The sequence below is a fragment of the Melanerpes formicivorus genome, unplaced genomic scaffold (genome assembly GCF_026170545.1).
Source record: "Melanerpes formicivorus ecotype bairdi unplaced genomic scaffold, bMelFor1.0.p_v2 SCAF_353, whole genome shotgun sequence".
In the NCBI taxonomy this organism is placed as follows: Eukaryota; Metazoa; Chordata; class Aves; order Piciformes; family Picidae; genus Melanerpes; species Melanerpes formicivorus.
In genome coordinates, this window is record NW_027142705.1 from 31,674 (window position 1) to 51,978 (window position 20,305).

At 61.1% G+C, this 20,305-nt stretch overlaps 1 protein-coding gene across 3 annotated transcripts; it reads right to left on the minus strand.

Annotated features, from left to right (window-relative positions):
- Positions 1 to 344: 344 nt before the first annotated feature.
- TUFT1 (tuftelin 1) lies at positions 345 to 20,057 on the minus strand. Of its 3 annotated transcripts, XM_068170365.1 has the most exons (13): positions 19,950 to 20,057; positions 13,928 to 14,002; positions 13,595 to 13,699; positions 13,080 to 13,166; positions 10,689 to 10,769; positions 9,670 to 9,741; positions 9,026 to 9,142; positions 6,768 to 6,896; positions 5,491 to 5,585; positions 4,413 to 4,518; positions 3,882 to 3,965; positions 1,897 to 1,997; positions 345 to 1,152 (listed from the first exon to the last, which is right to left on the minus strand). In XM_068170365.1, the coding sequence occupies exons 1-13, from the start codon at positions 20,007 to 20,009 to the stop codon at positions 1,098 to 1,100; spliced, it is 1,167 nt and encodes a 388-aa protein (XP_068026466.1). In that variant the 5' UTR covers positions 20,010 to 20,057; the 3' UTR covers positions 345 to 1,097. The 3 variants fall into 3 exon arrangements, with proteins under 3 accessions (XP_068026466.1, XP_068026467.1, XP_068026468.1); XM_068170366.1 differs by lacking the exon at positions 13,928 to 14,002 and having other exon boundaries at positions 19,950 to 20,050; XM_068170367.1 differs by lacking the exons at positions 9,026 to 9,142; positions 9,670 to 9,741.
- Between the last annotated feature and the right edge of the window lie 248 nt (positions 20,058 to 20,305).

Sequence of the window (20,305 nt, forward strand, 5' to 3'; positions counted from 1 at the left end):
TGTGAGGCTGCTGAAGCCCTGGAGCAGGCTGCCCAGAGGGGTTGTAGTCTCCTTCTCTAGGGACTTCCAAGACCTCGATGTGTTCCTGTGGGACCTGCCCTGGGTGACCCTGATATAGCCAGGGGGGTGGGGGGGAGATGATCTCCAGGGGTCCCTTCCACCTCCCCCCTTCTGTGCTCTCTGGCTGACACAAACAGCAAGGACCTCACCCAGGCACAGGACAGGCAAGAACCACTGAGCCCAGAGCAAGCTGGTTGGTATTTCCCAGTCCGAAGGTGGGACAGGCAGTCCTTCAGCTGCTCACCTGGGGAGGTGGCCAGCAGCACTCATGCCTTGTCACCACCTGCTTGGAAGACACCAATAATTTATTGCAATAAATAGGGGGTAACAAAACCAAACAGCCTCAGGGTCTGCAGGCTGCGAGTACCTTGGGTTCTCTTGGGACAAACACGGTGAGAACGTTGAGGTTTTGGGGCCACCTTGAGTCTTGGCCAAGTCTGGAGCAGCCAGGTAGGGGCTGGAGGTGGAGGCTCCCACCCTGGCAGTTTGGGGTCTGTGGCAGGAAGGGGGCTGCTTGCAGGAGGATTTCTTGCATTGGAGCCAGAGAGTGGAATCTTCGCTTGTTTCTGCAGGGCTTTTTGGGACCCAAACCCAAGCTTAAAGCCCAAGTCCGCGTTGGCAAAGTGCAAGGTGGAGGGGTGGGGGTGTGGGGCTCTGTTTGGCCTTCAAGAAGCAAAAGCTGCTCCTGCAGAGCAGCCCTGGCAAAACCAGGACCGAGCAGGCAAAAGCCAGCCTGGCCCTGCAGCCAGCCAGCCAACCACGGCGCCCACGCTGCTGCTGCCAGCCAGTGCCCACCTCCAAACTGGCATCCCTGGGAGGATCCACTGGGGGGACAGCAAGGTTGATGCTCTGCAAACCTCCTTCCTCTGCCAGGACAGCCCTGGCTCCGCCTGCTCCTCGGCTGCTGAGGTTCTTCAGGGCACAGCCTCTGCCGCTGGCTCCGGGGAGCAGAGAGGCCAGAGGATGGCAGCCAAGCAGGGAAATCCAGTCGAGGAGAGCAAGGGGAAGAGTCTTCAGCTGGGACCAGCGCTCACAGCTCAGGTTTCCACCACTCGGATGAGAGGCAGTGGCTTGGGTCCCAGAAGCCTCTTGCTGCGGGAGACAAAGGCTTTGCTCAGCCAAACTGGAGGGGGTCTGGGGGCAAATCGTGGGGGCAGTGCTGCTCCAGCCCCCCAGCAGCGATGGATCTTCCCCAAAAGCACCCCCAGGAGGGCCCTTGCTCCCCACTGCAGGAGCAGGGCACGGATTGTGCCCCTAGGCACTGGGGGGACCACAACTGGAATCCCGGGGCCAGGGTTGGGCTCCTCAGTGCCAGAAGTACACTGAGGGTTGTAGCAGGGCCAGAGAAGGGAAAGAGGGCTGGGGAAGGGTCTGGAAAAGAGGGCTGGGGAGGAGCAGCTGGGGGTGGGGAGGCTGGGGGAGAGGAGGCTGAGGAAGACCTCCTTGCTCTCTGCAGCTCCTGAGAGGAGGCTGGAGCCAGGGAGGGGCTGAGCTCTTCTGCCAGGGAAGAAGGGACAGGACAAGAGATGACCTCAGGCTGCCCCAGGATAGGTTCAGGTTGGCCATGAGCAACAATTTGTGTCCTGCAAGTGGTCAGGGCCTGGCCCAGGCTGCCCAGGGAGGTGGTGGAGTCCCCAGCCCTGGAGGTGCTCCAGAAAGCTGTGGCCATGGTCGGGTTGATGTTGGACTGGATGACCTTGGAGGTCTTCTCCAACCCAATCAATTCTATCATTCTCTGGTTGCTGGCCTGCACCCCACAGTGTCCCTGCTGAGCTGTGGGCCTGCAGAAGCAGGCCTGGGGGAGAGAGGCAGACTGGGGCTGTGCTCCCCACCTACCTGCTGACGTATTCCGACTTGGAGCGCGGCCGGGAGCTGAGGGCCCCGCGGCTGACCTGCTGCTCGATCAGGTGCTCGATGCGGTCGTGCATCTCCAGGTTCTGCAAGAGAGGCAGCCAGGGTTAGCAGCCAGGGACAGCAGCAGGAGCTGGGCCCAAGGAGCCCTCCAGGGGGAACTCTTTCATGGGGCTGCTCTTTCCTGAGGGAAATGAAATCCAGCCCCACAGAGACTCATGGAATCGCTTGGGTTGGAGAAGACCTCTAGGAGCATCCAGTCCAACATCAACCCAAGCCCACCATGGCCACAGGGTTCTTCAACACCTCCAGGGATGGGGACACTCCACCACCTCCCTGGGCAGCCTGGGCCAGTGCTTGACCACTTCTGCAGGACATAAATTGTTCCTCATGGCCAACCTGAACCTCCCCTGGGGCAGCCTGAGGCCATTTCCTCCTCTCCTGTCATAGATCACAGAGAAGGTGTTTGGAGACTGCTCACCAAAGGAGAGCTGGGATGGTGGGGTAAGACCCATGGGATGCCCACCCCAGAAACCCACCAGCATGTCCCACTGGATGTTCTTAAATTGCCCCAGGGGGGAGGTTCAGGTTGGCCATGAGGAACAATTCCTGCCCTGCAAGAGTGGTCAGGACTGGCCCAGGCTGCCCAGGCAGGCAGTCGAGTCCCCATCCCTGGAGGTGTTTCAGAGTCATTTGGATGAGGAGCTGTGGGCTGTGGTCTAACAGCTGTGTCCAGGGAGATGTTCCCTTCTGCTTGGACTTAATGACCTTAAGGACTTCTCCAACCAGGTGATTCTGTGCCTGGGCTCAGGGGGAGCTGTGCTCATAGACCCCATCCCCACAGAGTCAAGAGCAAAAGAGGTCCCTGAGGAAGGCAGACACCACTCCAAGGGCAGCTGCAGGCTCAGTTATTCTCCCAGAAAGAAGGTTTGAGACTGGTTCTCATCCCAGAAGCTGGAATGCAGAAAAAGACCTGGGGGTCTTGTTCAACAACATCTGGAGAGGAGCCAGGGGGTGCCCAGGTGGCCAAGGAGGGCAGCAGCAGCCTGGCCTGGAGCAGCCACAGAGTGGGCAGCAGGAGCAGGGCAGGGATTGTGCCCCTGGGCTGGGCACTGGGGAGGCCACAGCTGCAAGCCTGGGGCCAGGGTTGGGCTCCTCAGTGCCAGAAGGACCTTGAGGGCTGGAGCAGAGCCAGAAGAGGGCAATGAAGCTAGGGAAGGGTCTGGAGAAGAGGGCAGGGGAGGAGCAGCTGAGGGAGCTGGGGGTGGTGAGGCTGGAGGAGACCTCATTGGCCTCTGCAACTCTCTGAGAGGAAGCTGGAGCCAGGTGGGGGTTGGGCTCTTGTGCCAAGGAACAAGACAGGAGATGACCTCAAGCTGCCCCAGGGGAGGTTCAGGTTGGACACAGAAGAAACTTCATTGGAAAGGTTCTCAAAGCCTGGCCCAGGCTGCCCAGGGGGGTGGTGGAGTCCTCATCCCTGGAGGTGTGTCAGGGATGCAGAGATGTGCTGCTGAGGGCATGGCTTAGCCCCAGCCTTGGCTGAGGATGGGCTGGATGATCCCCAAGGTCTCCCTCAGCCAAAGCACTTCCATGGCTCCCCCAGGGCTCTGCTGCTCTCTGCCACCCACATGCTCAGCTCTGCCTTTGTAGGCCACAGGGGGTTGCTGCCAGAGGACTGCTCTTGCTGAGGTGATCTGGGACTCAGCTGGAGACCCAACCCCACCAAAAAGCCACCACAGCAGATCAGGGACCCAACAGAGTCCTTGGGGCTGCCCAGGGCACCTTCCCCTCTACTGAGGGGGTGGCACTGCCAGGGGAGAGCTCTGCTGGTGGCAGCTAGAGCAAAGCTCATTGCTGTGAGGGGATCAGCCATGACCTTCAGTCCTACACCAAGCCACCCACACCAGGAGGTCTCGAGGACAGGCTCAGAGCTTGGAGAAGACCCTGTGGCCATCCTGAGAGGACCCCACCTCAGCCTCCAGGTAGGCCACTCGCTCCTTGAGCTCCTGGATCATGGCATCCTTGGCCTGAATCACAGCTTTGGAGTTCTGGAGCTGGAAGAGAAAATTCAGAGAAGTTGAGGAGCTCCTTTCTGGCTCCTCCTGGACCGGCCAAGTGTCCGGGAAGGACAGCATCTTCTGCCTGGAACACCCAGAGCATGAGCTCCAACACCCCAATCAGGTGAAGCCTGCTCATTAAGCCTTAGGAGAAGGAGCCTCAGCTGCCAAAGTTGGAGACTGAACCCTTTCAGCCCACTCCTCCCCTGCTGCTTCCTTCTCCTGCTCAGCCCAAGGGCAGCTCACAGCAGAGCCCCTCAGGCTGTCACCTCAGGGTCACTGCTGGCTGCAGGACAGGGCCTGGGGCTGCCCTCAACAACTCCATCCCCAAACCTAACCCCCAAACCCAACCATTCCTCAGTGCCATGCAGCTGAGATGGCTTCTTTGTGGCCCTTGTCTCGTCCCTGCTCTCAGCATCCTCTTCCCAGCCCTGCCCTGCTCACCTGCTCGATCATCTGGCGGACCTTGCGCTGCTGGCTCTTCAGCATGTCATCCAGGTGGTGGATCTTCTCTCTCAGCATTGTCACCTCCTTCTCCAGCTGGGCTGACCTGGCAAAAGGACAGGAGAAGAATCCAGGAGTGTCCCAGAAAGGAAGCACCCAGCCAGCTCTGCCCAGAGCTCCATCAGTCAAGGTCTCCTCTGCAGGAGGTCTCCTGAGATGTTTTGACTAGACAAGGTAAGGAGAGGCAGAGACAAAACCTACTCAAAGACTGGCAACCACAGACTCCAGGGCCACAGGAACATCAGGAAGAATCAGGCCACAAACAAGGCCTTCCAGAAATGAGGCTAAGCCAGTTAGCCCCTGGAGCAGGAGACCTGCTGGGTGGAACCAGCCGAGAAGCGGAGCCTGCCCAGGAGCTGCCCCCAGCTCCCAGCCAGCAGTGGAGCCGAGAGAGCTGCCCAGCAGAAAAGGACCTGGGGGTGCTGGGTGCCAGCAGCTGAAGATGAGCCAGGGGGTGCCCAGATGGCCAAGAAGGCCACCAGCAGCCTGGCCTGGAGCAGCAGTGGTGTGGGCAGCAGGAACAGGGCAGGGATTGTGCCCCTGGGCTGGGCACTGGGGAGGCCACAGCTGCAATCCTGGGGCCAGGGTTGGGCTCCTCAGGGCCAGAAGGACCTTGAGGGCTGGAGCAGAGCCAGAGGAGGGCAAGGAAACTGGGGAAGTGTCTGGAGAAGAGGGCTGGGGAGTGGTCTGGGACTGCCACAGACTGCCCAGGAAGGTGGTGCAGTTCCCATTCCTGGAGCTGTGGTGGGGCCATGGTGCTGCTGGGTTGACGTTGGACTGGATGACCTTGGAGGTCTCTTCCAGGATGGTCTGATGCAGGGCAGCCCAGCTGTGGCTCTCTGGGAGCAGAGCAGCACTGCAGGAGCTGCCTGGGGATGAGTCAGCTGCTGGGAGCTGTTTTGCAAGGCAGAGCTGGAGCACACCCATGGCAGGAATGTTCCTGCCCCAGCCAGCTGCCAGCGGCGTGGGCTTGCTCCAGGACTTGGCAACCTCAGCTGTGGTGGCCCAAGAGCCTCACCTGTCCTGTTGGGCCAGCTTGTCACCTTCCACACTCCTCAGCCTCACCAGCTCTGCCTCTCCTTCTTTCATCTTCAGCAGCAGGCTCCTGTGCTCCTTGGCGTGGGGTGAAGAGGCTGAGTTACCACCAGCAGGACAAGTCACCACCCCTGGACCGTGGCCTCCACAGCCCAACCAACACCTCAGCAGCCTCCCCAGCAGCAGGATGGACATGGGAGAGGTGGATGGAGGAGGGCAGCTCCTGACACACAGTAGTGGCCACCCACTCCCTCACCCTCAGGATATATCCCTAGGATCAGGTGATGGGATGAGAGGAAATGGCCTCGAGCTGCCCCAGGGGAGGTTCTGGTTGGCCATGAGCAACAATTTGTGTCCTGCAAGAGTGGTCAGGGCCTGGCACAGGCTGCCCAGGGAGGTGGTGGAGTCATCAGCCCTGGAGGTGCTCAAGGAACCTGTGGCCATGGTGCTTGGGGCCAGGGTGGTGTTGGGTTGATGTTGGACTCAGATCTCCATCCCAAACAATTCTCTGATTCCACTCCCATGGACCCAGGCAGACACTGACAAGAGCAAGGCCAAGCCCTGCTCAAGGGAGGTTGGGGCTTACCTTGGAGGCTCCAGGTCCCACCTCAGGGGAAATTTGGGTCCCACCTGGGTGGGGATTGGGTCCCATCTCAGAGAGGTTTGAGCTCCACCTCGAAGTGGTTCAGTCCCACCTCAGAGGGGGCTTGGGTCCCACCTCAGAGGGGGCTTGGGTCCCACCTCAGAGGGGGCTTGGGTCCCACCTCAGAGGGGGCTTGGGTCCCACCTCAGAGGGGGCTTGGGTCCCACCTCAGAGGGGGCTTGGGTCCCACCTCAGAGGGGTTCTCTGATTATCTGACATGGGCAAGGCACCAACCCCCACCTCCTTCCCTGCTGCAGGAGCACAGCCCCACAGCTCCAGAGGGAATGTGCTGCAGGCTGGAGGCTGTGTGCATGCCCCCACGGGCAGCCAGCTGCCTGTCTAGACTGTCTGTTGGTCTGCAGGAGACCTGGAAGATCAAGCACGGCCCAACCAGCTCTGCTAGACCTGAGCCATGCAAGCCTGAAACCAGCAAAGGCCCCAGCAGCTGCAGGTTAAACCTGGTCAAGAGCTCAACCCCTCCCTGTGCTGGGTACCCAGCAGCTGGTCCAAGATTCACTGTGGGGTCCATGCAGAGCCCCCCCCAGACTCATCACCCCCACAGCAGAGCTGGCACCACGCTGCTGGGGTCAGCCCCACCAGGACTTCAGGGCTGGTACCTTCTCCATCCCTGCCAGGAGCCTCTGCAGCTCTTCCACCTGCACCTCCTTCTCCAGGATGTTCTTCTCTGCTCTCCTCAGGGCACAGCTCCTCTGCTCTGCTTCCTCCTGGTACTGGGCCACCGTCCTCTGCCAACGAGATGGAGATGCTGCAACCCCTGGCCCTCACCAGGACCCCCAAGCCATGGTGGTGCTGGAAGCCTCAGCAGGCTCCAAGCCCCCTGCTGCAGGCCAGGGGGGTCTCAGCCCAATGCACTTCAGACAGGAGCTGCCTGAGGAAGCTTCCCAGCTTCAAAGCACTTCAAAGGAGCCAGCAGCCATCAAAGCTGCTCCAGACACCTTTGCCGTGGGGCTTCTCTCAGGCCCCTTGCCCAGGGAGCTGTGGGAGCTGAGAGGACAAGGTGCCCATGTGGGTGCCCAGGGCAGCTGGGAGCAGGCTCAGGCACTGAGAATGTCTGGGCAGTGCCAACAGACCAACAGCTGCCCAGCACCCATCCCTGTCCTCTCCATCCAGGCTTCAAGCCCACACTTGGCACCAGGGCTGACCAGAGACCCCAGCATGCCCCCAAGCCACACTGACCCTCCCCAGCAGGACAGATGTCCTCAGGGCAGGCAGACATCTCCATGCTGCAGGAAGCTCAAACCCACTTCCCCAGTGGATGTCCCCCCCTGCCCCACCACGGGGAAGCCCTTGGGCTGGCAAGGACCTGTTTGGTCTGTGGGGCAGGATGTGAGCAGGATGTCACCAGTGCCACCAACACTGGGAGCTGTGGGTGACACAGGCAGGCTCAGCCCATCCAGGAGGTGAGCAGTCACTCCAGACACACCAAAGGGGACAGTGAATCAGCAGAGCCCAGGAAGGGAGGGGACTGAAGGTGGTGGTGGCTTCAGCAGCACCATTTGACAGCTCAGGAGACCACACAGTGGGTCCTGGGGCCTCCCTGTCCCTAGCAAACAGCCCCACAGAGGAGCTCTGAGGGACACCTCTGCCACCAAGCATGGCCACAGCAGCCAGCACTGGGCCTGGGACCATAGCCTTGGTCCCTGCTTGACTTGCTGGGAAATCTTGGGGTGGTCTGTGATGTCTGGAGGACACCTGTGAAGGTGGGGAGACACTGGAAGGGGTTGCCCAGAGAATTTGTGGCCACCTCAACTCTTTAAGACCAGGCTGGATGAGGCCTTGAGCAGCCTGGGCTGATGGGAGGTGTCCCTGCCCATGGCAGGGGGCTGGAACTGGATGAGTTTGAAGGTCCCTTCCAACCCAGCCCATTCCATGAATCTATGGTCCTGGGGGTGTCTCTGTGCCCCCTCCCAAACACCTCTGAGGTCAGAGAGGCCTAGCAGGGTCTGGGGTCACTGCCTTCCAACCCAGGTGGTTCACAGGGGTTTGAGCTGGGGGAGCCTGGGTGTCTTCAGACTCAACTGGGCACCAGCTGGCAGGGGGCTAGGTAGCTCTGGAATCCCTCAGAGCATTTTGATGCACACCAAGCTGGCTGCTCTGCCAGGAGAGGCCAAACAGCCCTGGGAACACAAACCATGGATTGACAGAGCCATGGGATGGGTTGGGTTGGAAGCTCAGCCAGCTCCAAGCCCCTGCCACAGGCAGGGACACCTCCCCCCAGCCCAGGTTGCTCAAGGCCTCATCCAGCCTGACCCTGAACACCTCCAGGGAGGAGGCAGCCACAGCCACCCTGGGCAGCCTGTGCCAGAGTCTCCTCACCCTCACTCTCAACAATTTCTTCCTCATCTCCAGGCTCAGTTTCCCCTCTCCCAGCTCAAAACCATTGTCCCTCAGCCTGGCACTCCCAGCCCTTGTCCAAAGTCCTTCCCCAGCTCTCCTGGAGCCCCTTCAGGCACTGGAAGCTGCTCTGAGGTGTCCCTGCAGCCTTCTCTCCAGCCTGAACAGCCCCAACCCTCCCAGCCTGTCTCCACAGGGGAGGTTCTGCAGCCACTGCTCATCTCAGTGGCCTCCTCTGGCCCCTGTCCAGCAGCTCCAGGTCCTTGCTGTGCTGAGGGCTCCAGAAGTGGCTGCAGTGCTGCAGGTGAGGTGTGAGCAGAGCAGAGGGGCAGAATCCCCTCCCTGCTCTCTCTGCAGCCCAGCTCAGGGCTGGCTCTGGGCTGCTGCTTGCTGTTGCTGCCTCCTGCTCAGTTTGTCACCAACCCTTGCAGCTTCCCAGGCTTCCAAAAAACCATCTAAACCCCAGCCAGATGCACCAACCCCAAGGCTCTCCCTGCAGCACTAGGGGCAGTGGGGTCACCTCAAAGGCTTTCTTCTCCAGCTGGTGCCTCTGCTCAGCCTCCTGCAGCCTGCTGAAGAGCCTCCTGGCCGTCCGGCGGATCTTCTCCACGTCCTCCCCCGAGCACTCTGCCTCCTCCTGCCCAGACACCACAGCAAGAGGGCAGGGTGAGCAGTCAGGAGGCTTCAAAGGAGCCTTCCAACCCCAACCCGGGCACCTCTGCTGACAACAGCCTTGGTAAGCACTGCTCAGCTGTCCGGAGCCACAGCTGCTGTCCCCACCCCCACGCCTGGCTGCGGCTCCCAGCCCTCCAGGCTCCTGCTGCCTTCTGAGCCCTGTCTGCAGGGTGCCTGCTTGGACAGCCTGAGACCCTGCAACCTCAGCCAGGCCCCCAGCCCAAAAGGCCAGCCCTGAGCCTCTGCCCCAGCAAGGGCAAAAAGCAAAGAGCTCCCAGTGGAAGTTTCCTGCCCCAAGCCTGCCATGTGCCAGGTGCAGATCCCAAGGCTCCCATTTGCACTGCCCCCACCCTGCCCACAGCCTGGGGGCTGAGCTGGAGCAGCCAGTGGGTGCCCAGCAGGTTGGATGTCAGCAGCTGGCATGAAGATGTCCAGCTGGAGCTGGTTGTTTTTCTCTCATGGCACCAACCCCTCTCTTCAGCTCCCTACCTGCTCCTCCCAGCAGTCCTCAGGCTGCCTCTCATGGTGCAGCCAGGTCCCATTCTGCCTCTCCAGTGTGCTCTGCATCAGGACAGAGGGACAGGGATGTGACACCAGCCAGCCCAGCCACATGCACCACTGTGGCCCCATGTAGAGAGCTGGCTCTGGGGTTCCACAGCAACTCAACCCCCACTGGAAGGAGCAAACAGCAGCATGTTTGGGCAGCCAGAGCCTTCCCTCCCTACCTCCTTGGGATGTGGGGCTTGGGGGCTCCACCTGCCAGGGGAGCTGAGGTGGCTTTTGGTCCCCACAAACACCTCCAGGATCATAGAATGCATCAGGTTGGAAGGGACCCTCCAAGGTCATCTTGTCCCCTAAGGACACCTCCAACTAGAGCAGGTTGGAGGCCACATCCAGTCTGGCCTTGGATGCCTCCAGGGGTGAGGCCTCCACCACAGCCCTGGGCAACCTGTTCCAGTGTCTCCCCTGCCTCATGGTGCAGAGCTGCTCCTGATGTCCAACCTAACTCTGCCCTGCTCCAGTTCCAAACCATTGCCTTTGTCCATCACCCCAAGCCCTTCTGAACAGCCCCTGTCCAGATTTCTTGAAGGCCCTTTCAGGCCCTTGTAGGCTTTCTGTAGCCCCCTTCAGGTCCTGGAAGGCTGCTCCAAGGTGTCTGCAGCCTGAATAGCCCCAACTCTCCCAGCCTGTCTCCACAGGGGAGGTTCTTCAGCCTCTGACCATCTTGGTGGCCTCCTCTAGACCTGCTCCAGCAGCTCCAGGTCCTCCTTCTGCCAGGGGTCACAGCACTGCAGGTGAGGTCTCACCAGGGCACAGGGGCAGAGTCCCCTCTGTCACCTCCTGGCCACACTGCTGTGGATGCAGCCCAGGATTTGCCTTCTGGGCTGCCAGTGCCCATTGCTGGCTCCTGCCCAGCTCCACCTAAGGCCTCTTCTAGCAGTGGCTGACCCTGAAGGTGACACCCCCTGAGCTGATGTCACCAAAGGCCCCAGCAAGGTTCCTGTTACCTGTGGCTGCTCTTCAGCTCCTTGCCTGTTCTCAAGTTCACCACTTAGGTCTTCTCTCAGCTTCTTCAGAGAACTTCTGGCCTGGCAAAGGGAGGCAATAGAGCTTCATCCCCATGGGCACTGCCCCTCAACCTCACCAGAAACCAAATGCTGCCAGGGTGCCAACTGTGGTGCCCTGCCAGCCTGAGCCTTGGGGTCATAGAACCATGGAATGGGTTGGAAGGGACTTCAAACATCATCCAGCTCCAACCCCCTGCCATGGGCAGGGACACCTCCCACCAGCCCAGGCTGTTCAGGGCTTCATCCAGCCTGCCCTGGAGCACCTCCAGGGACAAAGTGCCCTCAGCTTCTCTGGACAACCATTCCAAGGGTGCTCTTCCCTCACAGTGAAGATGTTCACAGATATTTGATTTCCAAACCATCTCAGCTACCCTATCCTCCAGCACCCTGCATCCTGCCCCTGCCCACTGCTCTGGGCACCTCCTGGTGTCTCACCAGAGCCTGCAGCCAAGCCCCAGCTGGTTCCCAGTTTAAAGCAGTGACTGGCAGAGACAGCAGATGCCACAAGGGCACCATTCTGAGCCCCCCCGACAGCTGCTCATTGTTTGCTGCAGGTCCTGCCCATGGCCAGCCCAGGATTGTCTCCTGCTCCCTGTGCTGGCTCAGTCTTCCCAGAGCCAGGGGCAGGTGGACAGTGAGGTGGAGGCCCCTGGGATGTGGTGGTGAGTGTGGGGCAGTGCAGTTGTCACAGTCCCCACATGCCAGCAGGGTGTGGTTGGAAGGCACCTTCTGAGGTCACCATGCCCCAGCCCCCTGCTGCAGCAGGGCACCCAGGGCAGGTTGCCCAGGATGGCCTCCAGGTGGCTTTGGAATGACTCCAGAGATGGAGGCTCCACCACCTCTCTGGGCAGCCTGCTCCAGGCCTCCACCACCCTTGGGGAGGGTGGACAATGAGGTGGAGAGGGCAACCTGGCCTCAAACACCTCCAGGGATGGTTCAAGATGGGGGAGAGGCTCTACCACAGGTCTGCCTGCCAGCAGCTCCATCCTCACCAGGCAGCTTCTCCCACACCATGGTGGAGAGGGAGAAGACCAGGAGGGACAAATGAACAAACCCCAAAAGTCAAGAACCTGGAGTGATCCCTGAGTGGGATCCAGCTGGATCCAGTCCTTCCTCAGGGCTTTCACACCAGGATGAGGACAGTCTGGTACCACCACCATGGCTTCCACATGCAGGATTAAATTGAGCTGCCTGGCTGGGTGCTGCTTCAGCTCCTCTGGCAGGGCCAATCCAGGGCCAAGCTGTGCTCAGCTCTGGCCACAAAAGCCCCTTTGGAACCAGGCTCCTGCTCCCTTCTGGGCTGGGGGAAGCTCTGGGAAAGCTCAGAGCAGAAGAGCTGAAGCCCCAGGATGGGGAAGGACCCCACAAGACCTGCAGCACTTTCTCCAGCTCTGGGTGAGCAGCACCCCTGGAGCTGCAGCCACGGCCACGCGGACAGGCTGGCTGTTTTGGGGTGAAAACCACTCAGTTTGGCACAACCCAAAGGGTGAGGTCAAAGATCTGGACCTGCCCTACCACATCTGCCCTTACTCCTCCCTAGGCCAGCACCCAGCATGGGAGCAAACCTAAACCCCAGGCTGGGTGAGGCCTTGAGCAAGCAAGTCTAGCTGAGAGGTTTCCCTGCCCATGGCAGGCAGCAGATGACCTCTAAGGTCCCTTCTGGCCTAGACCCTGATGGAACTCTTTTAGTTTTCCACTTTTGCCTCTCATTTTCCAAGGCCAGGCTGCCCAAGACCCCAACACCCACCCAGTGCCACACCATGCAGGCAGCTCTCCAGAGGATCATGCCCCCAGGAGCAGGGGGAAGGGTTAACCCAGTCGACTCTGGGAGGTGAGCCATGCCCAGGGAGCTGCCTCTGGAGAGGCTGTGGCAGGGCCTCACCCAGGCAGGCAGGGGACAGCCTTGGGGGAAAAGGCCCTCTGCACCTCCCTTCAAATTCAGCCAAGGGAGCAGAGCAATTAGTCAGGCTGAATTAATTGATGGCTCTTGATTAGACAACTGCCCTGGAAGGGCAAGTCAACAAACTGGAGAGTTTGGCTCTGCTGAGGCTGTCCCGGAGCAGAATCCCAGAATTCCCCAATCCCAGCAGGGTTGGGTGGGAAGGGAGCTCTGGAGCCCACCCAGTCCAAGCCCTGCTCCAGCAGAGCTCCCCCAGCAGCCTGCCCGGGGGGGGATTGGAAGCTCTCCGCACCAGGAGACTCCACAACCTCTCTGGGCAGCTGCCTCCAGCAACCTCACACCAAACAGCTTTCTCCTCCTGCTCAGCCGAAACCTCCTGGGGTCCACTCTGTGCCCCCCAGACCCACAGCGCCCCCCGCAGGCTGACCTACCTCCTGGATGTAGCGAACTTCACTCTTCAGCTGGCTGATGTGCTCCTCGTGGCTGATGCTGCCCTCAGCTCGAGCCTTCAGGTAAACCTGCCCAGGAGGGATGGTGGCAGCTCGTTAGGACCCCCCCTGCTTCCCCCAGCCCAGGAACACCAGGAGCGAACCAGCCCCACAGGGATCAGGACACCAAGCCCAACGCTTCCCACGGCACAAGCTCCCTTTGTGCTTAACCTGCCCAGGGCAGCCCCGGAGCCCAGGGCACCCAGGGCAGCCCCCTGCTCCCAGCTGGATTCTAACTGCTTCCCAAGACACAAACTCCCCCTTTGGGATTGCTTCCCTCATGTGACCCCCACCCCACAGAGCTACCACAGGGGTGGCTTCTTGCTGCATCCCTCCAGCACCAGGGCAGCCACCACAACCAGGAGCTCCATGGTGGTGCCACCTCTCCCCACCCTTTTTGCCATCCCCAGCACCACAGCAGATGGCTTTGACCAACACCACAGAGCCAGGAACCCAACCTTGATGATCTCCTCGTCACCATCGTTGGACTTGATGCACTCAGAGGCCAGGGAGTGACCATTGCTGGATCTGTTGGCCACCATGGCAAAGGCTTTTCCCACTGGCTGCAGGAGACAGAGACAGCAGAGCCCTCAGAGGTGGCAATGGGTGGCACTGGCCAGAATGGTTTGCCTGGCACCAGGCAACTTTGGCAGGGCAGGGTGGCACTGAGCGCGGCCTGTGAGCAGCAGCTGAGACTCCCTTCATGGAGCACAGTGCCCACCCCTGCTCCCAGTGCCCTGCTCCCTGTTAACCCAAACTCTTCTGTTTTCAGCCCAGAGTGGGGACCTCACCTTCTGCTTTGCCTGCTGGCACTGCTCCCCAGGCAGCTGGTTGGGCAGAGTCAGCCTCAGCACCTTCACGTTGTCCTACAACAGGAGATGGCTTTGAGCTGCAAGTTTAGGCTCCAGGAGAAGTCTCTTTACCTCTAGCCCTGGCATGAACCCAGAGCCAGGTTGGCACCAGGGAGAGGCCTGGGACAAGCCACCCTGCCCCCATGGGCTGGAGCTGCTGCCCACAAAGTGGGGCTGCAGTTACCAGCGGGTAGCAAAGTCTTCCTCAGCCCCACCAGGGCCTGCAGGAGCTGTGGCTGAGCCAGGGCTGGGGCAGACCAGGCTGGATTCCACACATGCCAACCTCTGCCAGGCCTCACAGCCCTCACTGGCTGTGGCAGGGCTGGGCACAGACGTGGTAGCAGCCCTAGAGAAGGGTGAAAGCAGCCACCCCCAGCTCACCCACCAGGGCCTGGCTGGATTCAGCCTTCTCCATGCCCTACTGTGACATCCACACACCCGACCCTGTTCTGCTCATCCTCAGTGGGCACAGCCCTGGCCAAGCCTTGCCCATTTGGGCAGCTCCCAGCATGACTGGCATTAGAGCTCACAGCCACAACCATTCATGGAGCTCCTCACCACTTAACTCTTCATCCAAAGCCTCCCTGCCAGAGCCACCCACCAGAGAGGTGCCAGATTTAGCCTTCTCCATGCCCTGCTGTGACATCCACACCCCAGCCCAGCTCTGCCCACCCTCTGTGGGCACAGCCCCAGTGCCACACACCAAAGAACCATTTCAGCCACATCCACCACCCTGCAGAATTCAACGAGCTTTGGAGATGCCCAGAAGGTACTGAGACCCCCAGAGCAGCATGTGGGCACCCAGAACACTCTGTGGGGTTGGCACTCTCCACCCACAGCTCCACACTGGCACCACGTGTACCCATGGCACAGCATAACCCCCCACACACACCCAGACAGACCTCACTGATGCCCAGGCAGCTGGCACTCATGGCTGCTCTTAAAGGTGACCCTGAAGGGGGGATGCACAGTATGCCACAGGGGCTGCTTGGCATGCCACAGCCACAGGGCAGCTCAGTGTGCCATAGGCCCTGCTGGGTGTGCCACGGCCACAGGGACTGCTTGGCATGCCACAGGAGCTGCTCAGCATGCCATGGGAGCTGTTCACTGTGCCACAGGAGCTGCTTGGCATGCCATGGACAGGGGTGCTGCCCACTGTGCCACAGGAGCTGCTTGGCATGCCATGGACAGGGGTGCTGCTCAGCATGCCACAGGAGCTGCTTGGCATGCCATGGACAGGGGTGCTGCTCAGTGTGCCACAGGAGCTGCTTGGCATGCCATGGACAGGGGTGCTGCTCAGTGTGCCACAGGAGCTGCTTGGCATGCCATGGACAGGGGTGCTGCTCAGTGTGCCACAGGAGCTGCTTGGCATGCCATGGACAGGGGTGCTGCTCAGTGTGCCACAGGAGCTGCTTGGCATGCCATGGACAGGGGTGCTGCTCAGTGTGCCACAGGAGCTGCTTGGCATGCCATGGACAGGGGTGCTGCTCACTGTGCCACAGGAGCTGCTTGGCATGCCATGGACAGGGGTGCTGCTCACTGTGCCACAGGAGCTGCTTGGCATGCCATGGACAGGGGTGCTGCTCACTGTGCCACAGGAGCTGCTTGGCATGCCATGGACAGGGGTGCTGCCCACTGTGCCACAGGAGCTGCTTGGCATGCCATGGACAGGGGTGCTGCTCAGTGTGCCACAGGAGCTGCTTGGCATGCCATGGACAGGGGTGCTGCTCAGCATGCCACAGGAGCTGCTTGGCATGCCATGGACAGGGGTGCTGCTCACTGTGCCACAGGAGCTGCTTGGCATGCCATGGACAGGGGTGCTGCTCAGCGTGCCACAGGAGCTGCTCACTGTGCCATGGGAGCCACTCGGTGTGCCACAGCCACAGGAGCTGCTCAGCGTGCCACAGGAGCTGCTTGGCATGCCATGGGAACTGCTCAGTGTGCCAGGGCCACAGGAGCTGCTCGCTGGGCCAGGGCCATGCTCAGGGCAGCAGCCCTCAGCTGGCAGCGCCGCGGAGCCAGGCTGGGTGCCTGCGCAGCGCCGGATGCCTGCCTTCCACCACACCCCAGCCACGTCAGCTTCCCAAAGCACTGCCAAGGCATTGCTGGCTCCCTTGGCACTTCCAGGTGCCCTCCTTGCCAGCCAAGCCCCAACAAGCCATCTGCTTGTTTCCAAAACACTGGCTGTGTGCTGCTCCACCGACTCCAGCTGCAGGGGAAACCGGGAGCCCTCCCCCAGCGCCGGGACGCCTGGCCCTGGCCCTTCTCTCCCCCACTCCGTGCCAGAAGAAACCTGGTCTGGGCATGGCTGGCACTCAGCAGTGCCAGATCTTTGCCTGCAGCTTCTCCTCCAGGGAAAGCTTTGCTTGGCCAGACCCAAGGAGTTAGGAAGTTCAGGGAGAAAAATGGGAGAAGGAGCAGCGTGGGGCACAAGAAGCACTCAGAGGGTGGTTGGGGTTGGAAGGGACCCCTGGAGGTCAGCCAGGCCAAGCCTGCTGCCAAGCAGGGGCACCCAGGGCAGGGCACCCAGGAACACATCTCGGGGGGTGGTTAGAAGCTCTCCACACCAGGAGACTCCACAACCTCCTGCCTGCTCCAGGCCTCCAGCACCCTCACACCAAACAAGTTTCTCCTCCTGCTGAGGTGGAACTTCCTGGGGTCCAGTTTGTGCCCCTTGCCCCTTAGCTTGGCCCTGGGGACCACTGAGCACAGCCTGGCCAGGGGGTAGAGGCCTTCTTGCCCCCTACCCCTCAGATATTTGCAAACACTGACCAGATCCCCTCTGGGGCTGCTCCTCTCCAGGCCAAACAGCCCCAGGGCTCTCAGCCCCAGGAAGGTGTCCACACGAAGCATGGCTCAGCACCATCCTGCTGCCCAAGCCAAAGGGGCCACAGAGCAAGGCCAGAGCTGGCAGCAGGGAGACAACATTGCAGCAGCAGGGCAGAAGCCTTGGCACCAGCTGGGTCCCTCCATGGGTCCATACTTGCAGCTTTGTTTACAAGCACCAGGATCAGAGAATCATGAAATGGGCTGGAAGGCAGCCTAAAGCTCACCCAGCCCCAACCCCCTGCCCTGGGCAGGGACCCCTCCCACCAGCCCAGGCTGCTCAAGGCCTCATCCAGCCTGGCCCTGAACACCTCCAGGGAGGGGGCAGCCACAGCCTCCCTGGGCAGCCTGTGCCAGGCTCTCCTCACCCTCACTCTAAAGAATTTCTTCTTCATCTCCAGTCTAAGGATCCCAGGATCTCACCATGGCCATCCCTGTCCCACCAAGCCTGGGTGAGGGTGGAAGGCAGCCAAGGAAAGCTCTCACCTAGGTTAGCTCCACAGTGGGGAGAGCCAAGAGCCAGCTCCTTCCCATCCCTGCCACCAAAACCAGCTGCAGCTGGCATGCAGGAGCTCTCACCCCAGGGACTGAAGATGGAAGAGGGGAGATGAGGAAGAAATTCTTTCCAATGAGGATGGGGGGAGCCTGGCACAGGCTGCCCAGGGAGGCTGTGGCTGCCATCTCCCTGGAGGTGTTGAAGGCCAGGCTAGATAAGGCCTTGAGCAACCTGGGCTGGTGGGAGGTGTCTGCCCATGGCAGGGGGTTAGGGCTGGCTGAGTTTTGAGGTCCCTTCCAACCCAACCCCTTCCTTGAATCTCCAAACCCCAGCAGACCCCACTCACAGCAGCTCCTGGCTCAAGCTGCTGCAGAGCCACCGGTGCCAACCGGCTGTGGCAGGAAGCAGGCAGCAGCCGGCGCCTCCCCCAGCCGGCATCAGCGCTACCAAACCTCAGGTCAAACCACCAGGAAACCACCCATGCAAATGGGAAAGCTCCACCATCGCCATCCTCTGTGCTGGGGAGGCAGAAGGATGGTGAGACACGAAGTGGACACTGGAGTGAGGTTCCCTGGACCACCATGGCTGAGAACCACAGTTTTGGGTGCAGCAAATCCTTCCTGGAGGCCGTGGCAGAAGCCAGGGGTGGGTGACAGTGAACCCCTCCCTGCCCAGATTGTCTGCAGCAGCCTCTGCAGCCAGTAGCTGGAGCAGAGGGGAGGACACCTTCAGCTCAGCTCCCAAGCCATGGGAGCTCTGCTGCTGCCAAAGTTTCATCACCGTCTGGTTTCCAGCTGAAGCAGCTCCCCAAACATAAAGCTGGAGCGATCCCAAGGCTGGCACATGCCAACCTCTTGCTCCATGGTGCCAAACTGGGCTGGGGCAGGAGTGAACTCACGAGGACCCCCCAACCCTGCTCCTTTCCCCCCTGACTGGTATTAAATCCATTCTGCTGATGCTCAGCTGCAGTTGGCAGCACCAAAGCAGAGGGGACAGTGGGTTTGGGGCCCCCTCTGTAGTTTTCCAGAGCAGGCAGAAGGGTTTGGCACTATGGGCAGAGCTCTGAAGATGATGAAACACCTGAAATTTGTCTCCTGCTTGGAAAAACCCACCTGGGGAGACACTGCTTCTGTAAGGCCCCAACCCTGCATCCCAAGGGCTGCTCCAGCCTGGTTTTCCTCGGCAATTAGCTGCATGGGGCAGGCTCAGCCGGGTTGTGCGCTGGCTGCAGCGTGGCACCAGCAGCTGGAGGCTTTTCGGCAGGGCAGCCATGCTCCCATCCAGTGCCCTGCGAAAAGGAGCTCCCAAAATCCCAGCAGCCCCTTTGGTCCAACCATTCAGCAAGAGCCAAGTCCTCAGGTGCCGCCCAGGATGAGCCTTTAGGGACACCAAGGCTGGTTTGAAATCTTTTGTTCTGTTTTGCATCTTCCAAGCCCAAAACCTCCACTGGGGACAGCGTGGCCGGAAGGGAAGATACCAACCCCGCTCCTGGGGAGCCGTGAAAATCCCAACCACATCCTGGGAGGAGGAGAGGTGGCACCAAGGACCCACAGCCGGCGATGCCAACACCGGCGTTGGGCAAGCACGGGGAGGGTGTCCCGTCTGTCCATCCGTCTCTGTCCCATCAGGACAGGCCCTGACCTGACCTAGAGGGTATCAGCGAGGATCAGCAGCAAACAGCTCTGGTGTCTGGGGCTCGCCGAGGCGCCTTATCGCCCTAAGAAGCTATTAGCCAAACCAGCCCAGCTCTGCCAGCGCTCCTTATAAGGCCGGGAAAGCCACAGGGAATTAGGAGTCTCTCAGAGGAGACTCAGAGCTGAGTCACCCAGTACGGCACCGGCCGGGCACAGAGGGGAAAGCAGCCGGGCACCGGCGCGGTTCTCCTGCCGCCGTTGGTGCCTTTGGGGGATCGCTTTGGTCACCAAGTTCTGAGCAGAGTTGAACCGGCGGCGCCGCCGCCGGCTGCTCCCCCTCGGCGGCGCGCAGGGCGCCCTGCCGGCAGGGCAGGGTCTGGGCTGCTGCCAGCCCCACCCAGGGCCTGTCCTCCCGGCGGTAGCCTGGCTGCTGTCGGCGGTGGGGAAAAGCCAAGGAGAAGGAAAGGAAGGACGCGAAGCCAAGGGAGGGAAGCGCCAAAAGAGATTCGTGCCAGCGGCTCCTGCCGCCGTAGCCCGGGGGCGCCACTCAAGGGGTGCAGACCCCCCAAAATCAGCCTATTTGGGGTGGCTCCACACGTGTGTGTGACCCTGTGCCCCCCGTAAGCACGATGGGTGATGGTGGGACCCCAGTGCCGATGCTGCGGCGTCCCTTCCTGTGCTCCACCATGCTTGCCCACATCAGGGGGGTTCACCAAGTCCCCACGCATCGGCCCAGCAAGAGTGGCAATGACGGGACAGCCACAGAACCAGCAATGGAGGGACCCCCAGGGCAGCCCCTCCCCATTCCCCTGAACCACTCCATGGCTGCCGGGCAAGCCTGGACCCAGTGGGGAAAATTTATGGCAGCGATCCCGGACAGGCACAGCCTCGCTCCACCCACGGGACCCCCCGCACCAAGTCCCACGGGGGACAACACCGGCAGAACGGGAAGCAGGGAAGGGGCGGCCCCGAGGGCCTAGTGTGCCCAGGGGGTTCGGGGACTCACCGGGCTCTCGCCGTGGGGCCGCACATCCAGAACCGCGCACCAGCCCTGCACACCGTTCATGGCCCCGCCGCGATTTACGGGGCCCTCCGCCGGCGCCGCCGACTTTATAGAGCCCCGCCCCCAGGCTCAAGCCACGCCTCCGGCATGCGAGCCACGCCCCTGGATCGCACCCCTACGCACAAAGCATGCCCCCCGCCCGCGGCCAGCCAATCAAGCCACGCCCCCAAACGGTCCGGTTACGCCCCCAGACACGCCTCCCGCTCCCGGATAGGCCCCGCCCGACTAACCACACGCCCAACCACGCAGCCACGCCCCTACCATTTTAACCACGCCCTCATGCTTTAACCACGCCCCGA